The sequence below is a fragment of the Oncorhynchus tshawytscha genome, unplaced genomic scaffold (genome assembly GCF_018296145.1).
Source record: "Oncorhynchus tshawytscha isolate Ot180627B unplaced genomic scaffold, Otsh_v2.0 Un_contig_6377_pilon_pilon, whole genome shotgun sequence".
In the NCBI taxonomy this organism is placed as follows: domain Eukaryota; kingdom Metazoa; phylum Chordata; class Actinopteri; order Salmoniformes; family Salmonidae; genus Oncorhynchus; species Oncorhynchus tshawytscha.
The window spans coordinates 62,501-81,585 of record NW_024609314.1 but is presented as its reverse complement, the minus strand read 5'-3'; the positions used below and the strand labels follow the sequence as shown (position 1 = coordinate 81,585).

At 48.9% G+C, this 19,085-nt stretch overlaps 1 protein-coding gene across 1 annotated transcript in view; it reads left to right on the top strand.

Moving 5' to 3' along the window:
* Positions 1 to 287: 287 nt before the first annotated feature.
* Positions 288 to 19,085, top strand: part of LOC121844578 (pleckstrin homology domain-containing family G member 4B-like) — a 54,354-nt gene continuing 35,556 nt past the window's right edge. Inside the window, exons 1-5 of the mRNA XM_042314850.1 lie at positions 288 to 500; positions 1,006 to 1,129; positions 5,116 to 5,209; positions 13,670 to 13,756; positions 15,342 to 15,458. Of these exons, the coding sequence (XP_042170784.1) occupies positions 1,122 to 1,129; positions 5,116 to 5,209; positions 13,670 to 13,756; positions 15,342 to 15,458 (306 nt within the window). The 5' untranslated portion in view covers positions 288 to 500; positions 1,006 to 1,121. The remainder of the gene's footprint in view (positions 501 to 1,005; positions 1,130 to 5,115; positions 5,210 to 13,669; positions 13,757 to 15,341; positions 15,459 to 19,085) is intronic.

Genomic DNA, 19,085 nt, shown 5'->3' with positions numbered 1-19,085 from the left:
AACCCAGTCCCCAGCCCAGTTAACCAGGTCCTACTCCCTGTCCAGCCAGTTAACCCAGTCCCCAGCCCAGTTAACCCAGTCCCCAGCCCAGTTAACCCAGTCCCCAGCCCAGTTAACCCAGTCCCCAGCCCAGTTAACCAGGTCCTACTCCCAGTCCAGCCAGTTAACCCAGTCCCCAGCCCAGTTAACCCAGTCCCCAGCCCAGTTAACCCAGTCCCCAGCCCAGTTAACCCGGTCCCCAGCCCAGTTAACCCAGTCCCCAGCCCAGTTAACCCGGTCCCCAGCCCAGTTAACCCGGTCCCCAGCCCAGTTAACCCAGTCCCCAGCCCAGTTAACCCAGTCCCCAGCCCAGTTAACCCAGTCCCCAGCCCAGTTAACCAGGTCCTACTCCCAGTCCAGCCAGTGCTCCCAGTCTTCAGTCTTTCCTAAGTCCCAGACACTGACAGAGGCCCACAACATCAATGCTGCTGTCCTCAGTTCTGGGGTGCTCTGTCTGCCTGGTGAGTAGAACAGCCCACATCTGTGGAAACACACAAGATGTTATATGTCATGTCCAACCAGGCTGGTTTGAGGAGGTAACGGTGATTCTGTCTGATCTGATCTGAGACCAGTTTCTACCACGGTGATTCTGTCTTGATGTGACTAGCTGGTAAAAACATGATCTGATCTGAGACCAGTTTCTACCACGGTGATTCTGTCTTGATGTGACTAGCTGTGTCACTGGTAAAAACGTGATCTGAGACCAGTTTCTACCACGGTGATTCTGTCTTGATGTGACTAGCTGGTAAAAACATGATCTGATCTGAGACCAGTTTCTACCACGGTGATTCTGTCTTGATGTGACTAGCTGTGTCACTGGTAAAAACACGATCTGATCTGAGACCAGTTTCTACCACGGTGATTCTGTCTTGATGTGACTAGCTGTGTCACTGGTAAAAACGTGATCTGATCTGAGACCAGTTTCTACCACGCGCTATAGACGTCCTGTTTGTGTGTTTGTCTCAGGAACAAGAGATAGGGGAGGTCGAGCCCTGGTGACCGTGACCACAAGGAACACCGGCTGGTTGAACCCCAGCTGTAACTGTGGAGAACTGGTCAGAATCCTGGTCTACTACTACACAATGCTCAGGTACTGTTACACACACACACACAGACAGATCTGAGCACACAGACAGACAGACAGGTAGGTTAGGGGTGTAGACTCCAACTCAGGCCCTCGTGTTCCACCGTCCTACTGGTTTTTACTTTTTCCCTGACACTACGGTTCTGATAGCTCCTGACACTAAGGTTCTGATAGCTCCTGACACTATGGTCCTGACACTACGGTTCTGATAGCTCCTGACACTATGGCTCTGACACTACGGTTCTGATAGCTCCTGACACTATGGTTCTGATATCTCCTGACACTATGGTTCTGATAGCTCCTGACACTATGGTTCTGATAACTCCTGACACTACGGTTCTGATAGCTCCTGACACTATGGTTCTGATAGCTCCTGACACAACGGTTCTGATAGCTTCTAACACTACGGTTCTGACACTGGTTCTGATAGCTCCTGACACTACGGTTCTGATATCTCCTGACACTACGGTCCTGACACTACGGTTCTGATATCTCGGTTCTGATAGCTCTTGACACTACGGTTCTGATAGCTCCTGACACGATGGTTCTGATATCTCCTGACACTACGGTTCTGATAGCTCCTGACACTACGGTTCTGACACTACGGTTCTGATAGCTCCTGACACTACGGTTCTGACGCTATGGTTCTGATAGCTCCTGACACTATGGTTCTGATAGCTCCTGACACTACGGTTCTGATAGCTCCTGACACTACGGTTCTGATAGCTCCTGACACTACGGTTCTGATAGCTCCTGACACTACGGTTCTGATAGCTCCTGACACTACGGTTCTGACACTATGGTTCTGATAGCTCCTGACACTATGGTTCTGATAGCTCCTGACACTACGGTTCTGACAGCTCCTGACACTACGGTTCTGACACTACGGTTCTGATAGCTCCTGACACTACGGTTCTGACACTACGGTTCTGATAGCTTCGGACACTACGGTTCTGATAGCTTCGGACACTACGGTTCTGATAGCTCCTGACACTACGGTTCTGACACTACGGTTCTGACACTACGGTTCTGATAGCTCCTGACACTACGGTTCTGATAGCTCCTGACACTACGGTTCTGATAGCTCCTGACACTATGGTTCTGATAGCTCCTGACACTATGGTCCTGACACTACAGTTCTGACACCACGGTTCTGATAGCTCCTGACACTACGGTCCTGACACTACGGTTCTGATAGCTCCTGACACTATGGCTCTGACACTACGGTTCTGATAGCTCCTGACACTACGGTTCTGATAGCTCCTGACACTACGGTTCTGATAGCTCCTGACACTACGGTTCTGATAGCTCCTGACACTACGGTTCTAATATCTCCTGACACTACGGTTCTGATATCTCCTGACACTACAGTTCTGATATCTCCTGACACTATGGTTCTGATAGCTCCTGACACTATGGTTATGACACTACGGTTCTGATATCTCCTGACACTACGGTTCTGATATCTCCTGACACTACGGTTCTGATAGCTCCTGACACTACGGTTCTGATATCTCCTGACACTACGGTTCTGATATCTCCTGACACTACGGTTCTGATATCTCCTGACACTACGGTTCTGATATCTCCTGACACTATGGTTCTGATTGCTCCTGACACAACGGTTCTGATATCTCCTGACACTACGGTTCTAATATCTCCTGACACTACGGTTCTGACACTACGGTTCTGATAGCTCCTGACACAACGGTTCTGATAGCTCCTGACACTAAGGTTCTGATAGCTCCTGACACTAAGGTTCTGATAGCTCCTGACACTAAGGTTCTGATAGCTCCTGACACTACGGTTCTGATAGCTCCTGACACTACGGTTCTGATAGCTTTGGACACTACGGTTCTGATAGCTCCTGACACTACGGTTCTGATAGCTCCTGACACTATGGTTCTGATAGCTCCTGACACTACGGTTCTGATAGCTCCTGACACTACGGTTCTGATATATCCTGACACTACGGATCTGACAGCTCCTGACACTACGGTTCTGACACTATGGTTCTGATAGCTGCTGACACTACGGTTTTGACACTACGGTTCTGATAGCTCCTGACACTATGGTTCTGATAGCTCCTGACACTATGGTTCTGATAGCTGCTGACACTACGGTTCTGATAGCTGCTGACACTACGGTTCTGATAGCTCCTGACACTACGGTTCTGATAGCTCCTGACACTACGGTTCTGATAGCTGCTGACACTACGGTTCTGATAGCTGCTGACACTACGGTTCTGATATCTCCTGACACTACGGTTCTGATAGCTCCTGACACTACGGTTCTGATAGCTCCTGACACTACGGTTCTGATAGCTCCTGACACTACGGTTCTGATAGCTCCTGACACTACGGTTCTGATAGCTCCTGACACTACGGTTCTGATAGCTTCGGACACTACGGTTCTGATAGCTCCTGACACTACGGTTCTGATAGCTCCTGACACTACGGTTCTGATAGCTCCTGACACTACGGTTCTGACACTACGGTTCTGATATCTCCTGACACTACGGTTCTGATAGCTCCTGACACTACGGTTCTGACACTACGGTTCTGATAGCTCCTGACACTACGGTTCTGACACTACGGTTCTGATAGCTCCTGACACTACTACGGTTCTGACACTACGGTTCTGATAGCTCCTGACACTACTACGGTTCTGATAGCTCCTGACACTACGGTTCTGATAGCTCCTGACAGTACGGTTCTGATAGCTCCTGACACTACGGTTCTGATAGCTCCTGACACTACGGTTCTGATAGCTCCTGACACTACGGTTCTGATAGCTCCTGACACTACGGTTCTGATAGCTCCTGACACTACGGTTCTGATAGCTCCTGACACTACGGTTCTGATAGCTCCTGACACTACGGTTCTGATAGCTCCTGACACTACGGTTCTGATAGCTCCTGACACTACGGTTCTGATATCTCCTGACACTACGGTTCTGATAGCTCCTGACACTACGGTTCTGATAGCTCCTGACACTACGGTTCTGATATCTCCTGACACTACGGTTCTGATAGCTCCTGACACTACGGTTCTGATATCTCCTGACACTACGGTTCTGATAGCTCCTGACACTACGGTTCTGATAGCTCCTGACACTACGGTTCTGATAGCTCCTGACACTACAGTTCTGATAGCTCCTGACACTATGGTTCTGACAGCTTCTGACACTACTACGGTTCTGATAGCTCCTGACACAACGGTTCTGATAGCTCCTGACACTACGGTTCTGATAGCTCCTGACACTATGGTTCTGATAGCTCCTGACACTATGGTTCTGATAGCTCCTGACACTACGGTTCTGATAGCTCCTGACACTACGGTTCTGATATCTCCTGACACTACGGTTCTGATAGCTCCTGACACTACGGTTCTGATATCTCCTGACACTACGGTTCTGATAGCTCCTGACACTACGGTTCTGATAGCTGCTGACACTACGGTTCTGATAGCTCCTGACACTACGGTTCTGATAGCTCCTGACACTACGGTTCTGATAGCTCCTGACACTACGGTTCTGATAGCTCCTGACACTACAGTTCTGATAGCTCCTGACACTACAGTTCTGATAGCTCCTGACACTACGGTTCTGATAGCTCCTGACACTACGGTTCTGATAGCTCCTGACACTACGGTTCTGATAGCTCCTGACACTACGGTTCTGACACTACGGTTCTGATAGCTCCTGACACTACAGTTCTGATAGCTCCTGACACTACGGTTCTGACACTACGGTTCTGATAGCTCCTGACACTACGGTTCTGACACTATGGTTCTGATAGCTCCTGACACTACGGTTCTGATAGCTGCTGACACTACGGTTCTGATAGCTCCTGACACTACGGTTCTGATAGCTCCTGACACTACAGTTCTGACAGCTTCTGACACTATGGTTCTGATAGCTTGAACAGTGCTGAAGAGCTTACTGTTGTGTCCTGAGTCTCTGTCTCTGATGTCATATCCTGTGTGTTACAGGAAGGAGGTGCGTTCCCTAGGGTTGACAGTCCTGGTGGACTCCCGGCGGTGCTCCCCTGTCCCCGCTCTGTTCAGTGCCTTCAACATACTTCAGGTAAGACACGGGCAAACAGGAAACCAGGAAACAGTGTTTACAGACACAGTCAAACAGGAAACCAGGGAACAGGAAACCAGGGAACAGTGTTTACAGACACAGTCAAACAGGAAACCAGGGAACAGGAAACCAGGGAACAGTGTTTACAGACACAGTCAAACAGGAAACCAGGGAACAGGAAACCAGGGGACAGTGTTTACAGACACAGGCAAACAGGAAACCAGGGAACAGGAAACCAGGGAACAGTGTTTACAGACACAGTCAAACAGGAAACCAGGGAACAGGAAACCAGGGAACAGGAAACCAGGGAACAGTGTTTACAGACACAGTCAAACAGGAAACCAGGGAACAGGAAACCAGGGAACAGGAAACCAGGAAACAGTGTTTACAGACACAGTCAAACAGGAAACCAGGGAACAGGAAACCAGGGAACAGGAAACCAGGGAACAGTGTTTACAGACACAGTCAAACAGGAAACCAGGGAACAGGAAACCAGGGAACAGGAAACCAGGGAACAGTGTTTACAGACACAGTCAAACAGGAAACCAGGGAACAGGAAACCAGGGAACAGTGTTTACAGACACAGTCAAACAGGAAACCAGGGAACAGGAAACCAGGGAACAGGAAACCAGGGAACAGTGTTTACAGACACAGTCAAACAGGAAACCAGGGAACAGGAAACCAGGGAACAGGAAACCAGGGAACAGTGTTTACAGACACAGTCAAACAGGAAACCAGGGAACAGGAAACCAGGGAACAGTGTTTACAGACACAGTCAAACAGGAAACCAGGGAACGGGAAACCAGGGAACAGTGTTTACAGACACAGTCAAACAGGAAACCAGGGAACAGGAAACCAGGAAACAGTGTTTACAGACACAGTCAAACAGGAAACCAGGGAACAGGAAACCAGGGAACAGGAAACCAGGGAACAGTGTTTACAGACACAGTCAAACAGGAAACCAGGGAACAGGAAACCAGGGAACAGGAAACCAGGGAACAGTGTTTACAGACACAGTCAAACAGGAAACCAGGGAACAGGAAACCAGGGAACAGTGTTTACAGACACAGTCAAACAGGAAACCAGGGAACAGGAAACCAGGGAACAGTGTTTACAGACACAGGAAACCAGGGAACAGGAAACCAGGGGACAGTGTTTACAGACACGGTCAAACAGGAAACCAGGGAACAGGAAACCAGGGAACAGGTTCTGGTGAAAGGAACAACTCAGGTCCTGTGTGGTTCAGTTGGTGCAGCATGGCTCTTGCAACGTCAGGGTTGTGGGTTCGATTCCCACAGGAGACCAGTATAAACATGTATGTACTCTCTACTGTAAGTCTCTCTGGATCAGAGAGTCTGTTAAATGACTCTCTACTGTAAGTCTCTCTGGAACAGAGAGTCTGTTAAATGACTCTCTACTGTAAGTCAAATCAAATCAAATTTTATTTGTTACATACACATGGTTAGCAGATGTTAATGCGAGTGTAGCGAAATGCTTGTGCTTCTAGTTCCGACAATGCAGTAATAACCAACAAGTAATCTAACTAACAATTCCAAAAAAAACTACTGTCTTATACACAGTGTAAGGTGATAAAGAATATGTACATAAGGATATATGAATGAGTGATGGTACAGAGCAGCATAGGCAAGATACAGTAGATGATATCGAGTACAGTATATACATATGAGATGAGTATGTAAACCAAGTGGCATAGTTAAAGTGGCTAGTGATTATATAAGGTAGCATTGTTTAAAGTGGCTCGTGATATATTTACATAATTTCCCATCAATTCCCATGATTAAAGTGGCTGGAGTAGAGTCAGTGTCATTGACAGTGTGTTGGCAGCAGCCACTCAATGTTAGTGGTGGCTGTTTAACAGTCTGATGGCCTTGAGATAGAAGCTGTTTTTCAGTCTCTCGGTCCCAGCTTTGATGCACCTGTACTGACCTCGCCTTCTGGATGACAGCGGGGTGAACAGGCAGTTGTCCTTGATGATCTTTATGGCCTTCCTGTAGCATCGGGTGGTGTAGGTGTCCTGGAGGGCAGGTAGTTTGCCCCGGTGATGCGTTGTGCAGACCTCACTACCCTCTGGAGAGCCTTACGGTTGAGGGCGGTGCAGTTGCCATACCAGGCGGTGATACAGCCTGCCAGGATGCTCTCGATTGTGCATCTGTAGAAGTTTGTGAGAGCTTTTGGTGACAAGCCGAATTTCTTCAGCCTCCTGAGGTTGAAGAGGCGCTGCTGCGCCTTCCTCACGATGCTGTCTGTGTGAGTGGACCAATTCAGTTTATCTGTGATGTGTATGCCGAGGAACTTAAAACTTTCTACCCTCTCCACTACTGTTCCATTGATGTGGATGGGGGGGTGTTCCCTCTGCTGTTTCCTGAAGTCCACAATCATCTCCTTAGTTTTGTTGACGTTGAGTGTGAGGTTATTTTCCTGACACCACACTCCGAGGGCCCTCACCTCCTCCCTGTAGGCCGTCTCGTCGTTGTTGGTAATCAAGCCTACCACTGTTGTGTCGTCCGCAAACTTGATGATTGAACGAAGTCTCTCTGGATCAAAGAGTCTGTTAAATGTAGAAACAGCTTGTTGTGGTCATGGAGTCTGTTTGTAATCAGGATGCCTTTGTCCTCCAACCGTTCCACTTGGTGGTTGTCTAGTGGCTACCCTGCAGCCTCCACTCCGTCTCCATTTCAGTAGGAATAGACTGTGAGAGGACTTCATTACTGCCATGCAGTTCTGTGTATAATCACTCTGCTCTGTTCAAGTTGTCTCTTGAAGCTACGGTAGTGTCAGACACCGGGACACAACAACACTGTTAGCTTCAGTCATTTTCTCTACAATGTCATTTAGAGAACCTCTGAGTGCTCCGTCTGTCTGTCTGGTTTTGTGAGGGTTCTAGAACATGGTGAGTGCTCCATCTGTCTGATGTTGTGAGGGTTCTAGAACATGGTGAGTGCTCCGTCTGTCTGATATTGTGAGGGTTCTAGAACATGGTGAGTGCTCCGTCTGTCTGATGTTGTGAGGGTTCTAGAACATGGTGAGTGCTCCGTCTGTCTGTCTGATGTTGTGAGGGTTCTAGAACATGGTGAGTGCTCCGTCTGTCTGATGTTGTGAGGGTTCTAGAACATGGTGAGTGCTCCGTCTGTCTGTCTGATGTTGTGAGGGTTCTAGAACACATGTGTCCTTCCCTCCATTCCAGGTCACTGCTAACAATGACAGTTGAGCAGGGTTATCACCCTCAGCCACAGAGGTCCATCCCTTAATGAAGCCCCTCACCAGACCTCCTGGTCCCACAGGGAATAGCCTCCACGGACCCCCTCCCCCTCCCCAACACACAATGTCTCCACATAGCATCATCTTATTACTGGGTCTAAGGGCCTGACACCTCGACTGTGTCCCAAATGGCACCCTATTCCCTTCGTAGTGCTCTACTTTAGACCAGTACTGGCCCTATCCTGGCCTGGCCACAGTCTCTGGCTTTGATACATTGTTCACTAATTGATTTGACCACAATGGCTGCTTTGATGGTCACTGTGGACAATTTGATTCCTGTTTTCTCCTGTTTGTTCGATGGTGGACATGATTTGGTCTCATGTCAATTTGGATTTCTGTCTGTAGTAAAGCCCTTTTGTGGGGAAAACTCATTCTGATTGGCTGGGCCTGGCTCCCCCAGTGGGTGGACCCTGGCTCCCCCAATGAGTGGGCCCTGGCTCCCCCAGTAGGTGGACCCTGGCTCCCCAGTGGGTGGACCCTGGCTCCCCAGTGGGTGGGCCCTGGCTCCCCCAGTGGGTGGACCCTGGCTCCCCCAGTGGGTGGACCCTGGCTCCCCCAGTGAGTGGGCCCTGGCTCCCCCAGTAGGTGGACCCTGGCTCCCCAGTGGGTGGACCCTGGCTCCCCAGTGAGTGGACCTATGGCCTCTAAGGCCCTGCGCCCCTGCCCAGTCATGTGAAATCCATAGATTAGGCCCTAATGAATTGAATTCAGTTGACTTCAAATCTTATCAAATGTTCTTTGTCAAATGCGCCGGCCATATACAGGGTATTACGGTACAGAGTCAATGTGGAGGCTATATACAGGGGGTACCGGTACAGAGTCAATGTGGAGGCTATATATAGGGGGTACCAGTACAGAGTCAATGTGGAGGCTATATACAGGGTATTACGGTACAGAGTCAATGTGGAGGCTATATACAGGGTATTACGGTACAGAGTCAATGTGGAGACTATATACAGGGTATTACGGTACAGAGTCAATGTGGAGGCTATATACAGGGTGTTACGGTACAGAGTCAATGTGGAGGCTATATACAGGGGGTACCGGTACAGAGTCAATGTGGAGACTATATACAGGGGGTACCGGTACAGAGTCAATGTGGAGGCTATATACAGGGTGTTACGGTACAGAGTCAATGTGGAGGCTATATACAGGGGGTACCAGTACAGAGTCAATGTGGAGGCTATATACAGGGTATTACGGTACAGAGTCAATGTGGAGGCTATATACAGGGTATTACGGTACAGAGTCAATGTGGAGGCTATATACAGGGTATTACGGTACAGAGTCAATGTGGAGGCTATATACAGGGTATTACGGTACAGAGTCAATGTGGAGGCTATATACAGGGTATTACGGTACAGAGTCAATGTGGAGGCTATATACAGGGTATTACGGTACAGAGTCAATGTGGAGGCTATATACAGGTTATTACGGTACAGAGTCAATGTGGAGGCTATATACAGGGTATTACGGTACAGAGTCAATGTGGAGGCTATATACAGGGTATTACGGTACAGAGTCAATGTGGAGGCTATATACAGGGTATTACGGTCAGGTTAGACTTATTTCTTTATATGAACTGTAACTCAGTAAAAACTTGAAATTGTTGCATCTATATTTTAGAAGAGTATATTTCACATATATATTAACCTTTAGCGTTGTCCGGGTTTGGCCGGGGTAGGACGGGGTAGGCCATAGGACGGGGTAGGACGGGGTAGGACGGGGGTAGGACGGGGTAGGACAGGTTAGGACGGGGTAGTCCGTAGGCCGGGGTAGGACAGGGTAGGCCGGGGTAGTCCGTAGACCGGGGTAGGACAGGGTAGGCCGGGGGTAGGACGGGGTAGGCCGGGGTAGGACGGGGTAGGACAGGTTAGGACGGGGTAGTCCGTAGGCCGGGGGTAGGACAGGGTAGGCCGGGGTAGGACGGGGTAGTCCTTAGGCCGGGGTAGGACGGGGTAGTCCGTAGGCCGGGGTAGGCTGCCATTGTAAGAATTTGTTCTTAACTGACTTGCCTGGTTAAATAAAGGTTAAATAAATAAATAAAATCTGACTCATATTTTACTGAGCCCCATGAGTCACATGAGAAAACACACACACACACACACACACACACACACACACACACACACACACACACACACACAGGCTCTTTCTCCTGAAGAGCATTGTACATGTTTACACAGGGGACCAGACCTGCTACTGTAGTTCACTGTTTTGTCTGATTCTAGGTCAGTCTTTATCACCCAGCAGAGCAACTAGTCAGGGTTTATACTGTTTTGTCTGATTCTAGGTCAGTCTTTATCACCCAGCAGAGCAACTAGTCAGGGTTTATACTGTTTTGTCTGATTCTAGGTCAGTCTTTATCACCCAGCAGAGCAACTAGTCAGGGTTTATACTGTTTTGTCTGATTCTAGGTCAGTCTTTATCACCCAGCAGAGCAACTAGTCAGGGTTTATACTGTTTTGTCTGATTCTAGGTCCGTCATTTATCACCCAGCAGAGCAACTAGTCAGGGTTTATACTGTTTTGTCTGATTCTAGGTCAGTCTTTATCACCCAGCAGAGCAACTAGTCAGGGTTTATACTGTTTTGTCTGATTCTAGGTCAGTCTTTATCACCCAGCAGAGCAACTAGTCAGGGTTTATACTGTTTTGTCTGATTCTAGGTCCGTATTTATCACCCAGCAGAGCAACTAGTCAGGGTTTATACTGTTTTGTCTGATTCTAGGTCAGTCTTTATCACCCAGCAGAGCAACTAGTCAGGGTTTATACTGTTTTGTCTGATTCTAGGTCAGTCTTTATCACCCAGCAGAGCAACTAGTCAGGGTTTATACTGTTTTGTCTGATTCTAGGTCAGTCTTTGTTATTAATATTGTCTAAATCAGTGTTAGTTATGTTGACAGGTCGGTAGATCAGTGTTAGTTATGTTGATTAGTTATGTTGACAGGTCGGTAATAGATAACTACAGTATCCAGATCAGTGTTAGTTATGTTGACAGGTCGGTAATAGATAACAACAGTACCCAGATCAGTGTTAGTGATGTTGACAGGTCGGTAATAGATAACAACAGTACCCAGATCAGTGTTAGTGATGTTGACAGGTCGGTAATAGATAACAACAGTACCCAGATCAGTGTTAGTTATGTTGACAGGTCGGTAATAGATAACAACAGTACCCAGATCAGTGTTAGTGATGTTGACAGGTCGGTAATAGATAACTACAGTACCCAGATCAGTGTAAACGTGGCACACAGAACACCAGGTTGTTTGGGATATTTGACTCGATGCCATAAAGCCTCTGTACAGTTTGACAGTTGGCAAATGAGGTAGAAACAGTATTATGTTTCCTGTTGCACTGAAGTCACTGCACAGCCAGTTAATGTAGCAATCTGCATTAAGGGGGAGGAAGGAGGGGGTGGAGGGGGTTAATGTAGCAATCTGCATTAAGGGGGAGAGGGAGGAGGGTGTGGATGGGGTAGAGGGGGTTAATGTAGCAATCTGCATTAAGGGGGAGAGGAAGGAGGGGGTTAATGTAGCATTCTGCATTAAGGGGAGAGGAAGGAGGGGGTTAATGTAGCATTCTGCATTAAGGGGGAGAAGGAGGGGGGGGAGGGGTTAATGTAGCAATCTGCCTTAAGGGGAGGAAGGAGGGGTGGAGGGGGTTAATGTAGCAATCTGCCTTAAGGGGGAGAGGGTGGAGGGGTTAATGTAGCAATCTGCCTTAAGGGGAGAGGGTGGAGGGGTTAATGTAGCAATCTGCCTTAAGGGGGAGAGGGTGGAGGGGGTTAATGTAGCATTCTGCATTAAGGGGGAGGAAGGAGGGGTGGAGGGGGTTAATGTAGCAATCTGCCTTAAGGGGAGAGGGGTGGAGGGGTTAATGTAGCAATCTGCCTTGAGGGTGGAGGGGGTTAATGTAGCATTCTGCCTTAAGGGGGAGAGGGTGGAGGGGTTAATGTAGCAATCTGCCTTAAGGGGGAGAGGGTGGAGGGGGTTAATGTAGCATTCTGCATTAAGGGGGAGAGGAAGGGGGGTTAATGTAGCATTCTGCCTTAAGGGGGAGGAAGGAGGGGGTGGAGGGGGTTAATGTAGCAATCTGCCTTAAGGGGGAGAGGGTGGAGGGGGTTAATGTAGCAATCTGCCTTAAGGGGGAGAGGGTGGAGGGGGTTAATGTAGCATTCTGCATTAAGGGGGAGGAAGGAGGGGGTGGAGGGGGTTAATGTAGCAATCTGCATTAAGGGGGAGAGGGAAGGAGGGGGGAGGAGGGGGGGGGTTAATGTAGCATTCTGCATTAAGGGGAGGAAGGAGGGTGGAGGGGGTTAATGTAGCATTCTGCATTAAGGGGAGAGGAAGGAGGGGGTGGTGGGGGTTAATGTAGTAATCTGCATTAAGAGAGAGAGGAAGGAGGGGGTGGATGGGGTTAATGTAGTAATTTGCATTAAGGGAGAGAGGAAGGAGGGGGTGGAGGGGGTTAATGTAGTAATCTGCATTAAGAGAGAGAGGAAGGAGGGGGTGGATGGGGTTAATGTTGCAATCTGCATTAAGGGGGAGAGGAAGGAGGGGGTGGAGGGGGTTCATGTTAGTCTGGGTGTGTAGGAGTTTGATTCTGCTGAGGTGATGTTTGCTCAGAACAAACGGTTAGTTTATCAAGGTTACGGATTCTATTCACCCCCTTCCTAAGGATTTGTGTGTGTGTGTGTGTGTGTGTGTGTGTGTGTGTGTGTGTGTGTGTGTGTGTGTGTGTGTGTGTGTGTGTGTGTGTGTGTGTGTGTGTGTGTGAGCGTGCGCACGCGTGTGTGTGTGTGCGTGCATGAATGAAGCAGGCTGACCTCAGCAAGGTGGATTACAAGTCAGTCATTCAGTCAGTAAATAAAAAAATAAAATTGTTGTTTAGACAGCTTCACCTGTCAACTCCTACCCATGTTGTCTGTCGTTTAGACAGCTTCACCTGTCAACTCCTACCCATGTTGTCTGTTGTTTAGACAGCTTCACCTGTCAACTCCTACCCATGTTGTCTGTTGTTTAGACAGCTTCACCTGTCAACTCCTACCCATGTTGTCTGTTGTTTAGACAGCTTCACCTGTCAACCCCTACCCATGTTGTCTGTTGTTGAGACAGCTTCATCTGCTTGTCTTTTATTCTACTGATCTGTCTCTTGTTCTCTGTCTCTCTCTCTCCCTGACAGGATGCTTTGCCAGGCTGTATCTACACTGTCCTGTTACTGGCTGATAGAGACCTGGTTCTACGCCTGGAGAAACCCTCAGCCGTACAGGTAACACACATAGACCTGGTTCTACACCTGGAGAAACCCTCAGCCATACAGGTAACACAGACCTGGTTCTACACCTGGAGAAACCCTCAGCCATACAGGTAACACAGAGACCTGGTTCTACGCCTGGAGAAACCCTCAGCCATACAGGTAACACACATAGACCTGGTTCTACACCTGGAGAAACCCTCAGCCATACAGGTAACACAGAGACCTGGTTCTACGCCTGGAGAAACCCTCAGCCATACAGGTAACACAGAGACCTGGTTCTACACCTGGAGAAACCCTAGGCGTCCTTCACAGTAATACTCTGTGTAGTAACAGCTATGGTTTCTCAAGGCCTCCTTCACAGTAATACTCTGTGTGGTAACAGCTATGGTTTCTCAAGGCGTCCCTCACAGTAATACTCTGTGTAGTAACAGCTATGGTTTCTCAAGGTGTCCCTCACAGTAATACTCTGTGTAGTAACAGCTATGGTTTCTCAAGGTGTCCTTCACAGTAATACTCTGTGTGGTAACAGCTATGGTTTCTCAAGGTGTCCCTCACAGTAATACTCTGTGTAGTAACAGCTATGGTTTCTCAAGGCGTCCCTCACAGTAATACTCTGTGTAGTAACAGCTATGGTTTCTCAAGGTGTCCTTCACAGTAATACTCTGTGTGGTAACAGCTATGGTTTCTCAAGGTGTCCCTCACAGTAATACTCTGTGTGGTAACAGCTATGGTTACTCAAGGCGTCCTTCACAGTAATACTCTGTGTTCACTAAGTCTATACAGGAACACAGTCCTACCCTCACAGTAATACTCTGTGTAGTAACAGCTATGGTTTCTCAAGGTGTCCTTCACAGTAATACTCTGTGTAGTAACAGCTATGGTTTCTCAAGGTGTCCCTCACAGTAATACTCTGTGTAGTAACAGCTATGGTTTCTCAAGGTGTCCTTCACAGTAATACTCTGTGTATAACAGCTATGGTTTCTCAAGGTGTCCCTCACAGTAATACTCTGTGTGGTAACAGCTATGGTTTCTCACGCTGTCCTTCACAGTAATACTCTGTGTGGTAACAGCTACGGTTTCTCAAGGTGTCCTTTACAGTAAGGGTTAGGGTTAGGGTTAGTCTTTGGTCTACTGTCTTCCTCCAATCTCTCTATCTCTCTCTCTCTCTCCCTCCTCCTATCTCTCTCCTCTCTCTCTCTCTCTCTCTCTCTCTCTCTCTCTCTCTCTCTCTCCTCCCTCCTCTGTCTCTCTCACACCTCTCTCTCCCCTCCTCCTCCTATCTCTCCCTCCCTCTGTCTCTCTCACACCTCTCTCTCTCCCCTCCTCCTCCTATCTCTCCCCTCTCCCCCTCTCTCTCTCTCTGTCTCTCTCTCTCTCTCTCTCTCTCTCTCTCTCTCTCTCTCTCTCTCTCTCTCTCTCTCTCTGTCTCTCTCTCTCTCTCTGTCTCTCTCTCTCTCTCTCTCTCTCTCTCTCTCTCTCTCTCTCTCTCTCTCTCTCTGTCTCTCTCTCTCTCTGTCTCTCTCTCTCTCTCTCTCTCTCTGTCTCTCGCTCTCTCGCTCTCTCTCCCCCTCCTCCTATTTCTCCCCTCTCTATCCAGGTGGAGTTGTTGACCTCTCTGAAGTCTCTCTATAAGCATGTGGAGGTGTCTCAGCTGCCTACTGAGTTTGATGGATCCTTCCCCTTTTCACACAGCGCCTGGGTCTGCTTCAGAACGGTGAGATATGATGGTGATGGTGAAGCTAGGTGATGGTGAGACCAGGTGATGGTGAGACCAGGTGATGGTGAGACCAGGTGATGGTGAAGCTAGGTGATAGTGATGCTGGGTGATGGTGAAGCTAGGTGATGGTGAAGCTAGGTGATGGTGAAGCCTGGTGATGGTGAAGCTAGGTGATGGTGAAGCCTGGTGATGGTGAAGCCTGGTGATGGTGAAGCCTAGGTGATGGTGGAGATAGGTGATAGGTGATGGTGATAGAGATAGGTGATGGTGAAGCTAGGTGATGGTGAAGATAGGTGATGGTGAAAATGAAAATAGGTGATGGTGAAGCTAGGTGATGGTGAAGCTAGGTGATGGTGAAGCTAGGTGATAGTGATGCTGGGTGATGGTGAAGCTAGGTGATGGTGAAGCTAGGTGATGGTGAAGATGAAGCTGGTGATGGTGAAGATAGGTAATGGTGAAGCTAGGTGATGGTGAAGCTAGGTGATGGTGAGACCAGGTGATGGTGAAGCTAGGTGATGGTGAAGCCAGGTGATGGTGAAGCTAGGTGGTGGTGATGATGCTAGGTGATGGTGAAGCCTGGTGATGGTGATGCTAGGTGATGGTGATGGTGATGGTGAAGCTAGGTGATGGTGAAGCCAGGTGATGGTGGAGCTAGGTGGTGGTGATGGTGAAGCCTGGTGATGGTGATGCTAGGTGATGGTGAAGCCTGGTGATGGTGATGCTAGGTGATGGTGAAGCCTGGTGATGGTGAAGCCAGGTGATGGTGAAGCCAGGTGATGGTGAAGCCAGGTGATGGTGAAGCTAGGTGATGGTGAAGCTAGGTGATGGTGATGATGATGCTAGGTGATGGTGAAGATAGGTGATGGTGAAGCTAGGTGATGGTGAAGCCAGGTGATGGTGATGATGAAGATAGGTGATGGTGAAGCTAGGTGATGGTGAAGCTAGGTGATGGTGAAGCTAGGTGATGGTGAAGCTAGGTGATGATGAAGCTAGGTGATGGTGAAGCTAGGTGATGGTGAAGCTAGGTGATGGTGAAGCTAGGTGATGGTGAAGCTAGGTGATGGTGAAGCAAGGTGATGGTGAAGCCAGGTGATGGTGAAGCCAGGTGATGGTGAAGCTAGGTGATGGTGAAGCTAGGTGATGGTGATGGTAAAGATAGATGATGGTGAAGCTAGGTGATGGCGAAGCTAGGTGATGATGAAAATAGGTGATGTTGTAGCCAGGTGATGGAGATGGCTTGCTGACCCTGCTATCTTCCTCAGCTCATCCTCTCTGTAGCCTGGAATTCATACCTCCACATCTAACATGTATCACCCACGTAGGTGCTCCCTCTGGTGCTGCTCTTCAGCGCCAACAGCCCACCACACATCAGTCCAGAGCAGTAGTCACCCTCACTACGAGCTCTCTGACATTTACACAATGCAGTCAGGTCTCATTGATCAACAAGCAGCCGGTGCTGAGATACATCAAACGTTAGCCAGGTAGCTAGCTAGCCAAGCCAGACAAGTCAACCTGCCGTCAGTGCTGAGATACATCAAACGTTAGCCAGGTAGCTAGCTAGCCAAACCAGACAAGTCAACCTGCCGTCAGTGCTGAGATACATCAAACGTTAGCCAGGTAGCTAGCTAGCCAAACCGGACAAGTCAACCTGCCGTCAGTGCTGAGATACATCAAGCGTTAGCCAGGTAGCTAGCTAGCCAAACCAGACAAGTCAACCTGCCGTCAGTGCTGAGATACATCAAACGTTAGCCAGGTAGCTAGCTAGCCAAACCAGACAAGTCAACCTGCCGTCAGTGCTGAGATACATCAAACGTTAGCCAGGTAGCTAGCTAGCCAAACCAGACAAGTCAACCTGCCGTCAGTGCTGAGATACATCAAACGTTAGCCAGGTAGCTAGCTAGCCAAACCGGACAAGTCAACCTGCCGTCAGTGCTGAGATACATCAAGGTTAGCCAGGTAGCTAGCTAGCCAAACCAGACAAGTCAACCTGCCGTGTGCTGAGATACATCAAACGTTAGCCAGGTAGCTAGCTAGCCAAACCAGACAAGTCAACCTGCCGTCAGTGCTGAGATACATCAAACGTTAGCCAGGTAGCTAGCTAGCCAAACCAGACAAGTCAACCTGCCGTCAGTGCTGAGATACATCAAACGTTAGCCAGGTAGCTAGCTAGCCAAACCGGACAAGTCAACCTACCGTCAGTGCTGAGATACATCAAACGTTAGCCAGGTAGCTAGCTAGCCAAACCAGACAAGTCAACCTGCCGTCAGTGCTGAGATACATCAAACGTTAGCCAGGTAGCTAGCTAGCCAAACCAGACAAGTCAACCTGCCGTCAGTGCTGAGATACATCAAACGTTAGCCAGGTAGCTAGCTAGCCAAACCAGACAAGTCAACCTGCCGTCAGTGCTGAGATACATCAAACGTTAGCCAGGTAGCTAGCTAGCCAAACCAGACAAGTCAACCTGCCGTCAGTGCTGAGATACATCAAACGTTAGCCAGGTAGCTAGCTCAAACCAGACAAGTCAACCTGCCGTCAGTGCTGAGATACATCAAACGTTAGCCAGGTAGCTAGCTAGCCAAACCGGACAAGTCAACCTGCCGTCAGTGCTGAGATACATCAAACGTTAGCCAGGTAGCTAGCTAGCCAAACCAGACAAGTCAACCTGCCATCAGTGCTGAGATACATCAAACGTTAGCCAGGTAGCTAGCTAGCCAAACCAGACAAGTCAACCTGCCGTCAGTGCTGAGATACATCAAACGTTAGCCAGGTAGCTAGCTAGCCAAACCAGACAAGTCAACCTGCCGTCAGTGCTGAGATACATCAAACGTTAGCCAGGTAGCTAGCTAGCCAAACCAGACAAGTCAACCTGCCGTCAGTGCTGAGATACATCAAACGTTAGCCAGGTAGCTAGCTAGCCAAACCAGACAAGTCAACCTGCCGTCAGTGCTGAGATACATCAAACGTTAGCCAGGTAGCTAGCTAGCCAAACCAGACAAGTCAACCTACCGTCAGTGCTGAGATACATCAAACGTTAGCCAGGTAGCTAGCTAGCCAAACCGACAAGTCAACCTGCCGTCAGTGCTGAGATACATCAAACGTTAGCCAGGTAGCTAGCTAGCCAAACCAGACAAGTCAACCTGCCGTCAGTGCTGAGATACATCAAACGTTAGCCAGGTAGCTAGCTAGCCAAACCAGACAAGTCAACCTGCCGTCAGTGCTGAGATACATCAAACGTTAGCCAGGTAGCTAGCTAGCCAAACCGGACAAGTCAACCTGCCGTCAGTGCTGAGATACATCAAACGTTAGCCAGGTAGCTAGCTAGCCAAACCAGACAAGTCAACCTGCCGTCAGTGCTGAGATACATCAAACGTTAGCCAGGTAGCTAGCTAGCCAAACCAGACAAGTCAACCTGCCGTCAGTGCTGAGATACATCAAACGTTAGCCAGGTAGCTAGCTAGCCAAACCAGACAAGTCAACCTGCCGTCAGTGCTGAGATACATCAAACGTTAGCCAGGTAGCTAGCTAGCCAAACCGGACAAGTCAACCTGCCGTCAGTGCTGAGATACATCAAACGTTAGCCAGGTAGCTAGCTAGCCAAACCAGACAAGTCAACCTGCCGTCAGT